Genomic DNA, 13,473 nt, shown 5'->3' with positions numbered 1-13,473 from the left:
TTAGAGGATATTTACAAGACAAAAGCTTGGAGTCAGATTCCCTGAGTTGTGACCTTGAGTGAGTTACTCAATTTTTATTCAGCTTCTATATGACTCAGTTTCCTCATCTGTAGACTAGTGCTAACAGTAGTAACTTCCTCCTAATGTTATGATCAAAACTAATAATAGAGTGTCTCAAACAATGCCTAGGACACTGCAAGTGCTAAGCAGGTGCTTAGGCATTAAAAGAATGACAGCTGTCCTGTAAGGTTGTTATAAAAGGGCTGAGGCTGCCTCAGGGAGACCTGGAATTGTCCAGGAGGATGGGGACTACTCCACTGATGCAGGAAGAGACAGAGACTCTGTCTCAAGAGCACTTTCCTGCAAATCTCAGCTCCCTCTAGAAAAGTACTAGCTTGAGGACTGCTGCTGCTGCTGCTAAGCCGCTTCAGTCGTGTCCGACTCTGTGCGACCCCATAGACGGCAGCCCACCAGGCTCCCCCGTCCCTGGGACTAGCCTTGGCAATTTTCATTTTGGGGAACTAGCTCTTCCAAATCTCTTGTCAGTATCTTTCTAGTTTATATCAGAGACCATACTCCTCCCTCCCCAAAGTCACATCATCCCCCCTATAGAATGGCTCCCTTATTAGCAAAAGAAACATTATAATACCACTATTTTGAGTCTGGCAACACCCTGTTTTCCAGAAGATTCCATGAGTAAATTCTCCCCATCTCCACTCCCTTCCTCTGAAGGACACAGAGTCTCCAGCGGTCCTGTTCCTAGGCTGCGTGTGCTGGGAGCAGGAGAGAGTAGAAACCTTCCCTATCATTTCATGCCTTTCGTGACATCCCCATCCTGAACACCTACTATGTGCTCGCCAGGCTTTTAGGAAGTGATGTTACCATCTCAGCTCCTCCAGATGCCTCGAAGCAGCAGTTTTCTTTGAAGCTTGAATTTTATTCTAAAGTGCACCTTTCCAGGTCAGGCACTAGTACTGGGGTGAACCTGTAAGCTCTCTCACTAGCCTTTTGCAGCCATGATTTAGTTTTATATTTTAGGCCTCTTTGTAATTACGTCAAAAACACTTCCTTTTCTGGATTCTCAATTTCCTGAAGTCCATTAAAGTCTAAACCCAGCTGCATTTTTGAGACTGGTGGTTCTCATCCTTTAATGTGCCTGTGAACAACCTGGGCATCTGGTAGAAAATGCAGATTCTGATTCCTGAGTGGGGCCTGGGAGTCTGCATGCCCAACACCGGCCCATGTGTGGCTGGTGCTGCTGTCCTTGGGCCACGTTTGGTGTCTCTATGACGTCAACTCCTCCTCCACATAGTCATTCATGCTCCTGAGCAATTCTGATACACTGACAATTCTGACTTCCAGACAGGTCCTTTCAAAAATATTTGCTTCCAAATGTTGAGTTCTGATTTCTGCCCAGGCTAGAAAAGGCTATCAAATTAGGCTTCCTTTTTACCTTATCATAAAGGCTCAGTTGGCAGCAATGATACTGTGTCTATTATAATACAGTGATTTCAGTTGATGTTTATGATGAGTCAGTAATCTCTCAGTGGCTCTTCCTTCCTTCTGCAGAGTGAAAAGACAGTCTCCTCTCTGGACCCTCTGCCGCAGGTCACTTAAGTGTTAGAAGACACATGGACTTGAGTCCCCATGTCCCTCAGCTTGTCTATTGTTATACTTCCTGTTTTTCCATGTGGAGCTTAATGCTTAGAATCACCCTGAAGGGTCTGCAGGGGCAGACAGCAGTATCCAGGAACCCCGATGTGGGAGACTGTAAATGTTCACTGGCTACACTTAGGTCTCTCTCCTGGATACTGGCTGGGAAACTCCTGGGTGAGTCACCTTGGAAAGGCTCATGTCCATGGCTGGGCCAGTGCTCTGTTCTGCATTCTGTCCTCAGCCCTGCCCCTGGGGTTCTGAGGAAGCAGGAACAAGGACTCTGTTAAACCATTCCCATCCACCCTCTTCACCAGATCAGGACCCCATGTTTCCCTCAGGCTCAGATACTACATCTTTGGGTTCTAACTAGGACAGAAGCTGGACTCTGAGTGATTCTGTTCCTTAAGTTGGCTTCTCTTTAATAGTTTATAATTTGATCTGTTTATTAGACAATTATAGAACTTTGTTGGTTGCATTAACCTTGACTTTGTTTTATTCTTTTCAAGTCATCCCAGGAGGTGAAGGGTCTTGTTCATGTTCCTTTAACTGATAAGTGTGATATGATTGTTAGTGGCATGGCCAAGAACCAGAATAGTTAGTTCCAGACTCACAGTTCACTGCTTTTTCCCACTCTACTCAATTCTGGGAGACTTTCCTATTGATAATTCAACTTAAGGTTAACTAGAAACAGCAATGAGTGAAGTGATAGTATATTGCGTGCATGTCTGCTTAGTCATGTCTAACTCTTTGCAACCCTATGGACTGTAGCCCACTAGGCTCTTCTGTCCATGGGATTCTTCATGGGATTTCCTCTTCCCGGGATAGTATATTAGAAGTAAACAGTTTTTTTCTTAAAGATATCTATATCTATCTATCTATCTATCTCAGTTCAGTTCAGTCACTCAGTCATGTCTGACTTTTTGCAACCCCATGAATCGCAGCACGCCAGGCCTCCCTGTCCATCACCAACTCCCGGAGTTCACTCAGATTCATGTCCATCGAGTCAGTGATGCCATCCAGCCATCTCATCCTCTGTTGTCCCCTTCTCCTCCTGCCCCCAATCTCTCCCAGCATCAGAGTCTTTTCCAATGAGTCAACTCTTTGCATGAGGTGGCCAAAGTACTGGAGCTTCAGCTTTAGCATCATTCCTTCCAAAGAAATCCCAGGGCTGATCTCCTTCAGAATGGACTGGTTGGATCTCCTTTCAGTCCAAGGGACTCTCAAGAGTCTTCTCCAACACCACAGTTCAAAAGCATCAATTCTTTGGTGCTCAGCCTTCTTCACAGTCCAACTCTTGCATCCATACATGACCAATGGAAAAACCATAACCTTGACTAGACGGACCTTAGTCGGCAAAGTAATGTCTCTGCTTTTGAATATACTGTCTAGGTTGGTCACAACTTTTCTTCCAAGGAGTAAGTGTCTTTTAATTTCATGGCTGCAGTCACCATCTGCAGTGATTTTGGAGCCCAAAAAAATAAAGTTTGACACTGTTTCCACTGTTTCCCCATCTATTTCCCATATATATATATATATACATATGTATGTGTGTATATGTATATATGTATATATTATTGTTGTTTAGTCACTAAATCATGTCTGACTCTTTTGTGACCCCATGGACTATAGCCCTCCAGGCTCCTCTGTTCATGGGATTTCCCAGACAAGAATATTGGTGTGGATTGCCATTTCCTTCTCCAGGGGCTTCCTGACCCAGGGATCAAACCTGTGTCTCCTGCATTGGCAGGCAGATTCTTTACCACCAGGGCTCAGTTGTAAAGAATCCACCTGCAATGTGGGAGACCTGGGTTCTATCCCTGGGTCGGGAAGATCCCTTGGAGGAGGGCATGGCAACCCACTCCAGTATTCTTGACTGGAAAATCCCCACAGAGGAACTTGGCGGGCTATAGTCCATGGGGTTGCAAAGAGTCAGACATGACTGAGTGACTAAGCACAGCACACATATATAAAACACTTAATGATCCCCAGTTCTAAAGCTAACAATGATTAAGTCCCTTGAAACAATTTGAAAGAAAATAAGGCTGGAAGTCAGAAGACATGGTTCCTGGCACTGCTGCTTGTGAGCTCTGCGTCCTTGAGTGAAGCACCTCAACCCCTCTAAGACTCAACTTCCTTACCTATAAAATGAGAGGGTTTGAATCCCTAAACTCCCCTTCCAGATCTAATATCCTGTGATCCCTTTGATTTTATGGTTCCCACTGCAAGGTCCAATAGAGTCACACATCCAGTGATAACCACCCACTGGCTGGCATTCAAACAGGCCTCCTCTATGCTGAATTCTGTGCTGCAGTAGAGGCTTCAGGGCTTGTCTCTGGTTTAAGTCGCATTTCAAGGTGTCTGCTGGCATTAATCACAACAGACAATAATTCCAAGGGAACAATACAGAATGAGGGAATCATTCATGCACCACAAAGAAACACTGGCCGGTCTCCAGGCATTCAGACTCAGTTCAGCCTCCAAATAACAGGCACTTAGCACCTCACCTGTGACCTGGGGATTGACAGAATCACAGATGACAGAACCGCTCTGCTGTTCCAGGACTAATAGCATACCGACAGGAAGAGACGTTACACTTAGGGCACACTTAGCTTGTCAAATTATAGCACTGTTTATCAAAGGGTAGCATACATAGTGGGACTGTGAACCTTGAAAGGCACTATAGAATACTTCTGCTATGGAAGAAGCCAGCCATGATTTTAAATCCTGATTTTGCTCTGGCTCTTGTGATTCTAAATGGTTCTACAGCCCTGGCATCCCACAATACAAGGCTTTGCTAGACATTTGTCTTGCCTTCTGCTGGTGTCTATAAAACGCATTTCTTTGGTCCCACATTTAGCTTTTTAGAGCTGCTCAGTGCAGGGTGCCATGCTGTAGTTCACTTTGTAAATAGACAACAGTATAGCATGTAACAGACATCCACAGTGAATTTAAGTGAAGACATCTTTGATCTCTAGACATCCCGATTTCCTTTAAAGCAGCCATGCCACTCCATGTAATGGAGGGCATAATTTCAAAATAAATATTAATATATAGAGTCTGCACTGTGCTTGAGAGTCCTGTTAGCTGTAGAATGCAGCACGGATCACTGCTCTAGTCTCCAAGAGACTTGGGCTAATGCAGCTTTTAATGTTATGGGATTTCTCCAACTCATTGGTTCCCATGGAGTCATAAACGTTGATACTTGACTCCATTTAGGTAAACACTAGAATCTCTAGCTTCCAACAAAACACAACACACAAACTAAGAAATTCCTGGAAGTGAAAAGAGGGCCATATTGCATGTTACTCAAAGTACAGCTGACCACTTCTCTCTTGTTTTTTTTTAAAGAATTTTTTCTTCGTGTTTTTTTTTTTTCTTTATGTACAGGATTTGGGCTTTAATATGGACATTTTCCCACTACCATTCATCTTTGGAATGCTGTTTTCCCCAAGTTTCTCAGGATAAAAAGACTCAGATTCAGAGCTGAACTGCTGGCAGCTGAATTTCATTAAGACTTTGATGGGAAACTTAAGTTGGAATTACAAACATCTGTGGTTAAACTTCCCTTTAGTAAACCATTTCCCAGAATTTAACTGTACCACACTAGGAGCAAAAAGAAAAACAGCTGAAAAAAGAATTCTGCTCTTTGGCAAATGCTGGAGTAGATACTTAAATATTCTTCTATGTGATGACTATATCTCAGTCAAGTAGCAGATTACCTGCTTTAGAAAACACGTAAGTAATTGTTTGGAAATGCTAAGTTTTGGAACTCAGAGCATGTGCTAATGATCTGATTTTAATGGTTTCTAATCAATCAAATGTCTCAGAATTATGTCTGGCCAAAATTATATGGTTACTTTGAGCAAGGAAAAACTCCATTCCTAAAGGAGAGGAGTATTTTGGCATTATATGTTTAAGGAAATTATAACAAGTCAGATTTGAGAATTTAATTGTGAATGGGGAGAAAAAAAGTTATAGTCCTTGTCATATCAGATTTACTGCGTTTTTTCTTTTTGTTTAACTTTTTTGAGATTTTGAAAAACTCATTTATTTCTCTTAACTACTCAGATTCCTGGGGAAAGGTTATGTTTAAAGAACCATTAGGGATACAATGATTATAATAATTAAGCTAGTTTCCTTCTCCAATGTTGAATAATCAACAAATTTGTAAGCAAAAGTTGAGAGTTATCAAATATACAGAATAAATAAAAAGTTAGATGAAAATAAGCAAATACTACAAACATAAATTTGCAGGTAGATAAAAACAGATAGTGGAAGAAAGAGGGTGAGGAGGGAAGGAGAGAAGAGAGAATGAGGGCAAATTTTGAGTTAGGCAGCTTATATACATAATTTCACTTAAATTGCACAAATAAGGCAAATACATTTGTACTCATTTTAAACCAAACAAACCAAGCCTCTGAGCTAATTTGCCTAAAAGTCAAACAGCTAGAAAGCAGGGGAGCTAGATTCCTACCACATCTGTCTGGCCAGATGCGCACATCATGCCTTTGTTGAAAGGTGAATTTCAAACATAAAGCAGAGGACTGCAAATAAACAGTCTTCAGGCTGAACTGGACCATCAGATATGCTTCCCTCAGGGCATTAAAAAAACTGAGTCAGCAATTTCCCTGAAGAATCCAGATTCTATCTTCTCGTTAAACACAGAGGTGGGTGCCCCCAGAAGATGCACGCTTCCTCTGCTGTTTCTTGGGCCCCATCACTCATAGGACGTGTTCCTTTCACTGCCCAGTTGTTTTCTGCTTGGCCTCTATAAAAATCTGAGCTTCAAAACTTTCTCTGTTCCATAGGATCAGCAATTCTGTTTCTAGGTATATACCCAAAAGAACTGAAAGAAGAAACTCAAGTGGATAACTGTAGACCAATGTTCATAGCAAAACTTTTCATAGCAGCCAAAAGGTAGAAACAACTCAATGTCCACCAACAGGTAAGTGGATAAACAAAATGCAATATATACATAGAAGAGAATATCATTCAGCCTTAAAAAGGAACGAAATTTGGACACATGCTACAAAATGGATGAACCTTGAACACGTTATAGTGAGTGCAGTAAGGCAAATAAGAAAAGACAAGTAGATTCCACTTATATGAGATACCTAGAGTAGAATGGTGGCTGCCAGGGCCTGGGGAAAAGGCTAATGGGAATTATTGTTTAATGTATACAGTGTTGAGTGTCAGTTGCGAAGATGAAAAAGCTTTAAGATGGATGGTGGTGATGATGGATGGCAATGGATGCTGATGAATGGTGAATGTACCCAATGTCATTTAAAAATGGTTAAAATAGTAAATTTTGTGTATATTTTACCACAATTAAAAATTTTTCTTCTGGTTAAATCTGAGAACTCTAGAATCACAGCAAATGGAATTCTCTATTTTTCAGCAATCTTATGATAAATTCTGTAATATAGGCCATGTAATTTATGCTACTCATCTAGCAGGTTAGGTGTCAGTTGCTCAGTCATGTCTGACTCTGCAACCCCATGGACTGTAGCCTGCCAGGCTCCTCTGTCCATGGAATTCTCCAGGCAAGAATACTGGAGTGGGTTGCCATTTCCTTCTCCAGGGGATCTTTCCCACCCAGGGACTGAACCCAGGTCTCCTGTATTGCAAGCAGATTCTTTACCATCTGAGAGCCACCAGGGAAGCCCTGCATAAATGGTCTTTGAATGGGATTTTATATATCTTCATTTTATTCCCAAACTTTGACGAAAATTATTTCCACATATAGTTCTATTTACCTAGCCACATTTTCCTAGATACTCTCGCAAAGTTGAATTACTTTCATAAACTCCTTCCTAGCTGTGCCACTTACCAGGTAGGATGCCTGGGCAAACGCTCTGTGCCTCAGTTTCCATGTTTGTAAAATGAGATAATAACTATGCCAGTCTATTGAACTGTTACGAGGGTTAAAGGAAATAACTCATGGCGAGTGCTTAGATCAGTGTCCGACACATGGGAAATACTCAATGAATGTCATCTATAGGCCATGGTATTACCATTATCACTGTTGTTGTTGTTACTATATTCCAGTTCTTCTAAGCCTTCTTCAGTGTTTGATGAGTGGCTGTGCTCTGCTCTCCTACCCCAGGAGTAGTACTTTTTCTATATTACCCCCATGGCATTAGTGATAGTCATTCTTACAGAACATGAATTCATTCTGCTTTATATAGTGGCTATGTATATATCTTTCTGTCTTAGATTGCTTACTCCTTGAGGGTTGGAATGCGACTGCTTTTTTTTGTGTCCCTCCTGGCCCTTGCTTTATTGCTGTTTACATGGCTGAACTCAAAGCCTCCTCTTTGGAGGATATTGAATGAAATAGGCTTCCCAGGTGGCACAGTGATAGTGAATCTGCCTGCCAAATGCAGGAGATGCAAGAGACGCAAGTTTGATCCCTGGGTTGGAATGATCCTCTGGAGTAGGAAACAGCCACCCGTTCCAGTATTCTTGCCTGGGAAATTCCATGGACAGAGGAGCCTGGTGGGCTACAGCCCATGGGGTCACAGAGCGTCAGACAGAGTCAGACCGACAGAGCACACACACATAAGTGAATGAAATAATGACTGCGCGCCAGGGTGGATGTGAGGGTGTCAAATTACCAACCACACTGTCGAAGAGCGGTGCAGAATGATGGCCCAGGCCAGTGACTGGAAGTCTTAGTGTGATTCTACAGAGCCTCTTTCAAAGTCTGGGAGCAAGATAAGAAAAAGGAGAGCAGATAGAGAAAGAGATCTAAGCTGTCTTTTAATAAACATACTGCAGTCCTTTAGTGGCCAGGCACCTAACTATGTGTTGGAGTACAGGATCACAAATAGACCATGAAAGGGAGTCTAGAAGAAAAGTACCTCCGAATGAGTCTCCTTCATAGTGCTTGTATTTTAGCAAGCAGGTTTGTCTCACGCAAGGTATACTTGTACATGCCGTTCATGGGGCACTGATTTTCCTGGAGGGAAGCTAAGAGCAGCAGCAGCAAAACCCAGGCAGGTTATTAGGAGATAAACTCCTGTTTGCCTCTCTCAGAGAAGTTTGCTCAATATTGTCAATTATTTCCTTTATTTTCTCAATAACCTACCAAAGGCAGTAACAGTGCTGTGGCCCTCCACCACTTCACACTTTGCCCCTCCAGCGGAGTCCCCATTCTCCTTCTGAGTCTCTGGGTGGCTTCTTTCCAGCCACAAAGAATATAGACAAACAAATGGCGATATTATGTAAAACAGCACCATAAAGTCCTGAGAAATATGCCCAACTGATGGTTTCTTTTAATCAACCTCTAACCTAGTGTTTGTGACCTTGTTTAACTCCTGCTTCTTTCTGATAGACAAGAATGTCACGCTGTCCAAGGACACTTCGACACCCTCCTCTGGGGATGTTACTCTCTCTGTCCCTGCATCCCCGCCCGTTCTTCTGCGTCTCCATATTGGCCACAAACATTTGTGCCTAGTTTCAATTGTGCCTATTATTCACTTGTATAATAAAATTAAGACTTTGTTTTCCTAAATGTGGGATATTAGGTTACTAAATCTACTTTATGACACTACCTAGTTTCCCCTTTCCCCACCCCTACCTACTGAAAATCATTGTTATCACCATACACTCAGGAAAAATGGACTCAGTAAATTATCTGCTTATATAAAAAAAACAAAGCTAGTGTTTTCCTCACCTAGAGAGTGAGGAAGTCCTGCCGACTAGCACAGAATTACCCATGGGTGCTCCTCTTTTCACATTCTCTGCATCCCGGGGGAAGCTTGTGCTTATTTTAGAAGGGAGGGAGGGGCCTTCCTTCCTGGTCAGCCGGTGCATCCTATCCTTTTCCTCATTGCACATTTAGTGCATCTGTTCTTGAACTCACACTGTGCACCAGTGTGCCTTCCTCTGTGCTGAGGGTGGAGGGCTCAGGGGTGGAGAGGATGTCAGTCCTGCTATGGAGGAGCCTGGGGGAGCCTTACAAAGACCACCAGCCTAGCACCTCCCATTGCTCCATGCTTGCCTTAATATTTTTCTTCCTTCCCTTTGAAGGCAAACTGAGGAATAACCATATATATATATATACACATATATACACACACGTATATATCCAATTCAAATAAAATGAATGTATTTTTAGAATATCCTTCCATCCACTTCTCGAACCTCCCACGAATAATGTTCTGTATGAACCCATGTTCTCTTTCTATAGATGAAAATATAGCCTCCTGAACCAATTCATCAGAGTGGCTGTACCATGTTATTAAATCTCCAGAATGTATTTGATTTCAGGTCTCCTTCCTGGCTATAAAGAGCATGGGAAACCCGACTGGTGGGGCATTGGGATCGCTGTGGGACCACAGGCTGACTGGAGGCATTATGTGAAACTATGCAGTGGGAACATAATTATCCCAATCCCACCCTTGCTACATCATATACTTTGAATGACTAATAGCTTCTTTCTGTTTCCCTAAACCAAAAACCTCAGTGGGCATTCTGAACCTATTAGTCTCTGACAGTATTACAAATTTAACTCACTACAGGACATTCTTTTTGACTGAAAAGATACAGACAAGCAATATTAAGTAAAATAGCAGCATAAAAATAAACTTCTGAGAAATATTCCCAAATAAGGGTTTCCTTCAGTCCAATAATACATGTATTCCTCATAATAATAATAAAGACAACACTTAGGATGTATAAAGCATTTACACTGTCAGTCACTGTAAGCCCTCTATGTATTTTATCTAATTTCATCACAGTTAGTATATGAAGTATGATGCAGACATGAGTAACTTCTCTAAGCCTCAGTTTCTTTATCTGCAAGTTGGGCATCTGTAGTTTGCCCAAGGTAAGGAGCACAGAAGCTAAAATTTGAGCTTGGGACCATCAGACTGCAAAGCCTGCAATCGAAAACTCTGATGTGCTGACTTCATATTATTTCACTGGGTATGTGAGAGCATAAGAAATTGTTTGGGATTTCAGCAATAAATTTAAGGTTCCCTAAAAATAAAATAATGATTTTCTTACTTTTTGTGAGAGGAGAATTACAAAACGTTATGTGTGCCTATCTTTTTAGAATTAGCAGGTAAAAATACAGAATGCCCAGATAAACTGAATTTCAGATCAACAATGAAAAATCTTTTTAGCATAAATACAGCTCATGAAATATTTGAGACATAACTAAAAATCTATTTGTTGTTTTTCTGAAATTAAAATTTAATTGAGTGTCCTGTATTCTATCTGGCATTCCTACTCTTAAGTCAAGCATTTCATCCTGGAACTTTCCACACTCAAAGCAACAGGTGGAGATAATGCTTCCTGAGGGGTTGATTCCAAGCCTGTAGAGAAGTGAAGCCTTCCCTCTGTGTGGAGCGTCTCCTGATCTGGCTTCTCTCTGCATCTGAGTACAAAGTTGACTAGAAGGCATGCCTCTCTTTCTCATGGGGATTACATTTCACACCACAATAGGGGTTGGTATGCTCTGGCCCTACCCATTCTCCCCTCATTTTAGGGTGTGGGTAGAGCTCACTCCTGGAGAAGGACCATCTTCATGCAGCATATCTTATCAGTAGTAATTAATAAAGCTACAGTTATACTAACAATTAGTAGGACTAATAGCAATAATCCAGACGTCAGTGCTGTTAGCAATGGTGTCAATCCACGTAATAGCTTTGGTTCTACAGTGGCTGTAACCATAGCTATAGGGTGTGTGTGTGTGTGTCTTCTTAGGTCAACTGCTCTTTCTTTTCCCATGAACTTAGGTGACTTCATTTTCCTCCTACTTAGCATCCCCCATGCACTGGACATGCTATTGTCTGTCTTGGTTCAAGGGGCTCTTAAACCACTTACTCTGTATCCATCTTCCTATACCCAATTTCTACACTTTGGTTATGTTTTCAGTGTAAATGCTATTGCAAGGAATTCAAACAACAGTTCTTTGACTATCATCAGTAGCATATATTCATCATTTTTATATTTGGTTGGGGCTTGACTTTCATCATGACCTCTTGTTTCTTGAATATAGTGGCGCCTGTCTATTTAAGGTATTTGCTTTGCAGTTTCCTAACAGCTTCTTTAGTGCCCTCACCCATCCCTCACCCTCCCCTGTTGCAGAGGACCTTCTGGTTAATTTGTGACCAAAAGATTGGCTGCGCACCGTTGTTCCCACTGTCCTAATATCACGGAGAGGAGGAGCAGGAAGGCAGTGACAGGGCACACACATTATGTGGTGTGACTTGACAAAAATGACTCTACTGGAACATACAAATGGCAGAAAGCCACAGAAGTGCCGCTGTGGCCCTAGGTGAGAGTCTAGCCTACTGACTCAGAGTATTCAGGACACATGCCCTTTTGCCAGCTCGAACAAGGACGTGTTCCAAAGTCTCCGCTCTCAACTCACAAAGTCCAAATCTAAAGTACAAAGTAAAGCTCTTTATTTCAAGTTTCTGAACTGACCTAGTGCAGGTGAAACTCTCAAGGCGGGTGGAAAAGAGAAGGCGGGGGAGGGGAACAGCGAGTGTGGCACACGCAGCACGAGGCGCAGGTGCCCCAGGAGGGTGGCAACGGCAGGGGCACTGTACCTTGGCAGCAGGCGGCAGGCTTCCGGGAGCCACGCGGGGCTCGCTGGTCTCAGGCGGGTCTAGTCGGCCGAACGCTGAGCTCCCTTCCATGTCAAAAGGGAAGGCGCTGCCGTCCCCAGACGCGGCGCGGGAGCAGGCGGCACCGCAGAGGAGCCACAGGGGCAGGACTGCGCACCAGGCTGAGCTCAAAGCCATCTCTCCGCTGACATCCGACAGGGCTCGTCCAGGGGCTCGGCCACCCTTAGTCCTTGCCAGCCCCCGCTGTGATGCGGTGGTGCCTCGCGTATGGTACCTTCTCTGCGTCTGTGTTATCCAGATGTGGAAACTCAGGGCAGCCCCGGGAGCAACTTGGTAGAAAAAGGGAGAGTGAGAGAGTAAGCTAGAGCCGGCCTCCCTCCCTGCCTCCCTCTCTCTTCTTTCTCTCTCCCCTCTGTTTCCCTCTCTCACTTTCTCTCTCTCTCCCCAGAGACACTGACTAAAGAATGTACAGATGTATGAAGCTAAAGCTCAGCATCAAGCGGCGGATGGGTTTGGGACGAGCCCCGGGAGCGCAGGCCACCTCCTGTCCCCGGCGGTCGGGAGGGGACTAAGGGTTGCGCTGCCCTGGCTTCCTTCCCACACCCATTCTTACCACTCCCTTTTTACCTTCTCTTCCAGGACCTCCCCCTCCAAGCTGGTCTTTCAGGCACCCTGGCTGGGCCTTTCCTGGCGTCCTCCCCCTCCCCTCTCAGTTTGGAGCCCCTCCAAGTGCCCCAGATGAATATTCAGCTTTTGTAATTGCTTCCTCACTTCTCTTATTTATTTAGCTAAGGTGCCGGATGTCTTATCTATATTTATGCAGATCTTTTATGTGGCCCCGCTGGTTTGCAGGAAAGTGGGTGGGAAAGGGATTCGGGCTGGAGCCAGAGGTGGATACTCTCAGATGGCAGGGGAGAGGGCACCCACTTCCTTGGGCAGCTTTCTCCTTTTCTAGAGATAGGCTGCTGCGGTCTTTGTGCTCATACCTTCCCTGGAGACTGGCTGGCCACCCTCTTCCTCCTGACAGTCCTCACCCAGAGGGCTTGGGAAAAGAATATCTTTCACTCCAGCACTGGAAAATGACTTCATTACTCAAATGCATGAACTTTTATTTACAAAGAACATCTTGTTTTCCTCCTAAAGCGGTGCTTTGTAAGGGGCCCGAAACAAGGCTTGCAGTGTATGAGCCTGTCAAATATACTGCCTACAGCCCGACCTCTTCCTCTTGGCCTGT

At 43.6% G+C, this 13,473-nt stretch overlaps 1 protein-coding gene across 1 annotated transcript in view; it reads right to left on the bottom strand.

The window, feature by feature from the left end:
• The window catches only part of LAMA4 (laminin subunit alpha 4), a 145,180-nt gene extending 132,289 nt beyond the window's left edge, over positions 1-12,891 (bottom strand). The window contains exons 1-2 of the mRNA XM_068985018.1: positions 12,867-12,891; positions 12,222-12,568 (exon numbers count right to left, since the gene is read on the bottom strand). Of these exons, the coding sequence (XP_068841119.1) occupies positions 12,222-12,416 (195 nt within the window). The 5' untranslated portion in view covers positions 12,417-12,568; positions 12,867-12,891. The remainder of the gene's footprint in view (positions 1-12,221; positions 12,569-12,866) is intronic.
• Between the last annotated feature and the right edge of the window lie 582 nt (positions 12,892-13,473).

The sequence above is a fragment of the Capricornis sumatraensis genome, chromosome 13 (assembly GCF_032405125.1).
Source record: "Capricornis sumatraensis isolate serow.1 chromosome 13, serow.2, whole genome shotgun sequence".
Taxonomy (NCBI): domain Eukaryota; kingdom Metazoa; phylum Chordata; class Mammalia; order Artiodactyla; family Bovidae; genus Capricornis; species Capricornis sumatraensis.
This window is presented reverse-complemented; position numbering and strand designations above follow the sequence as displayed.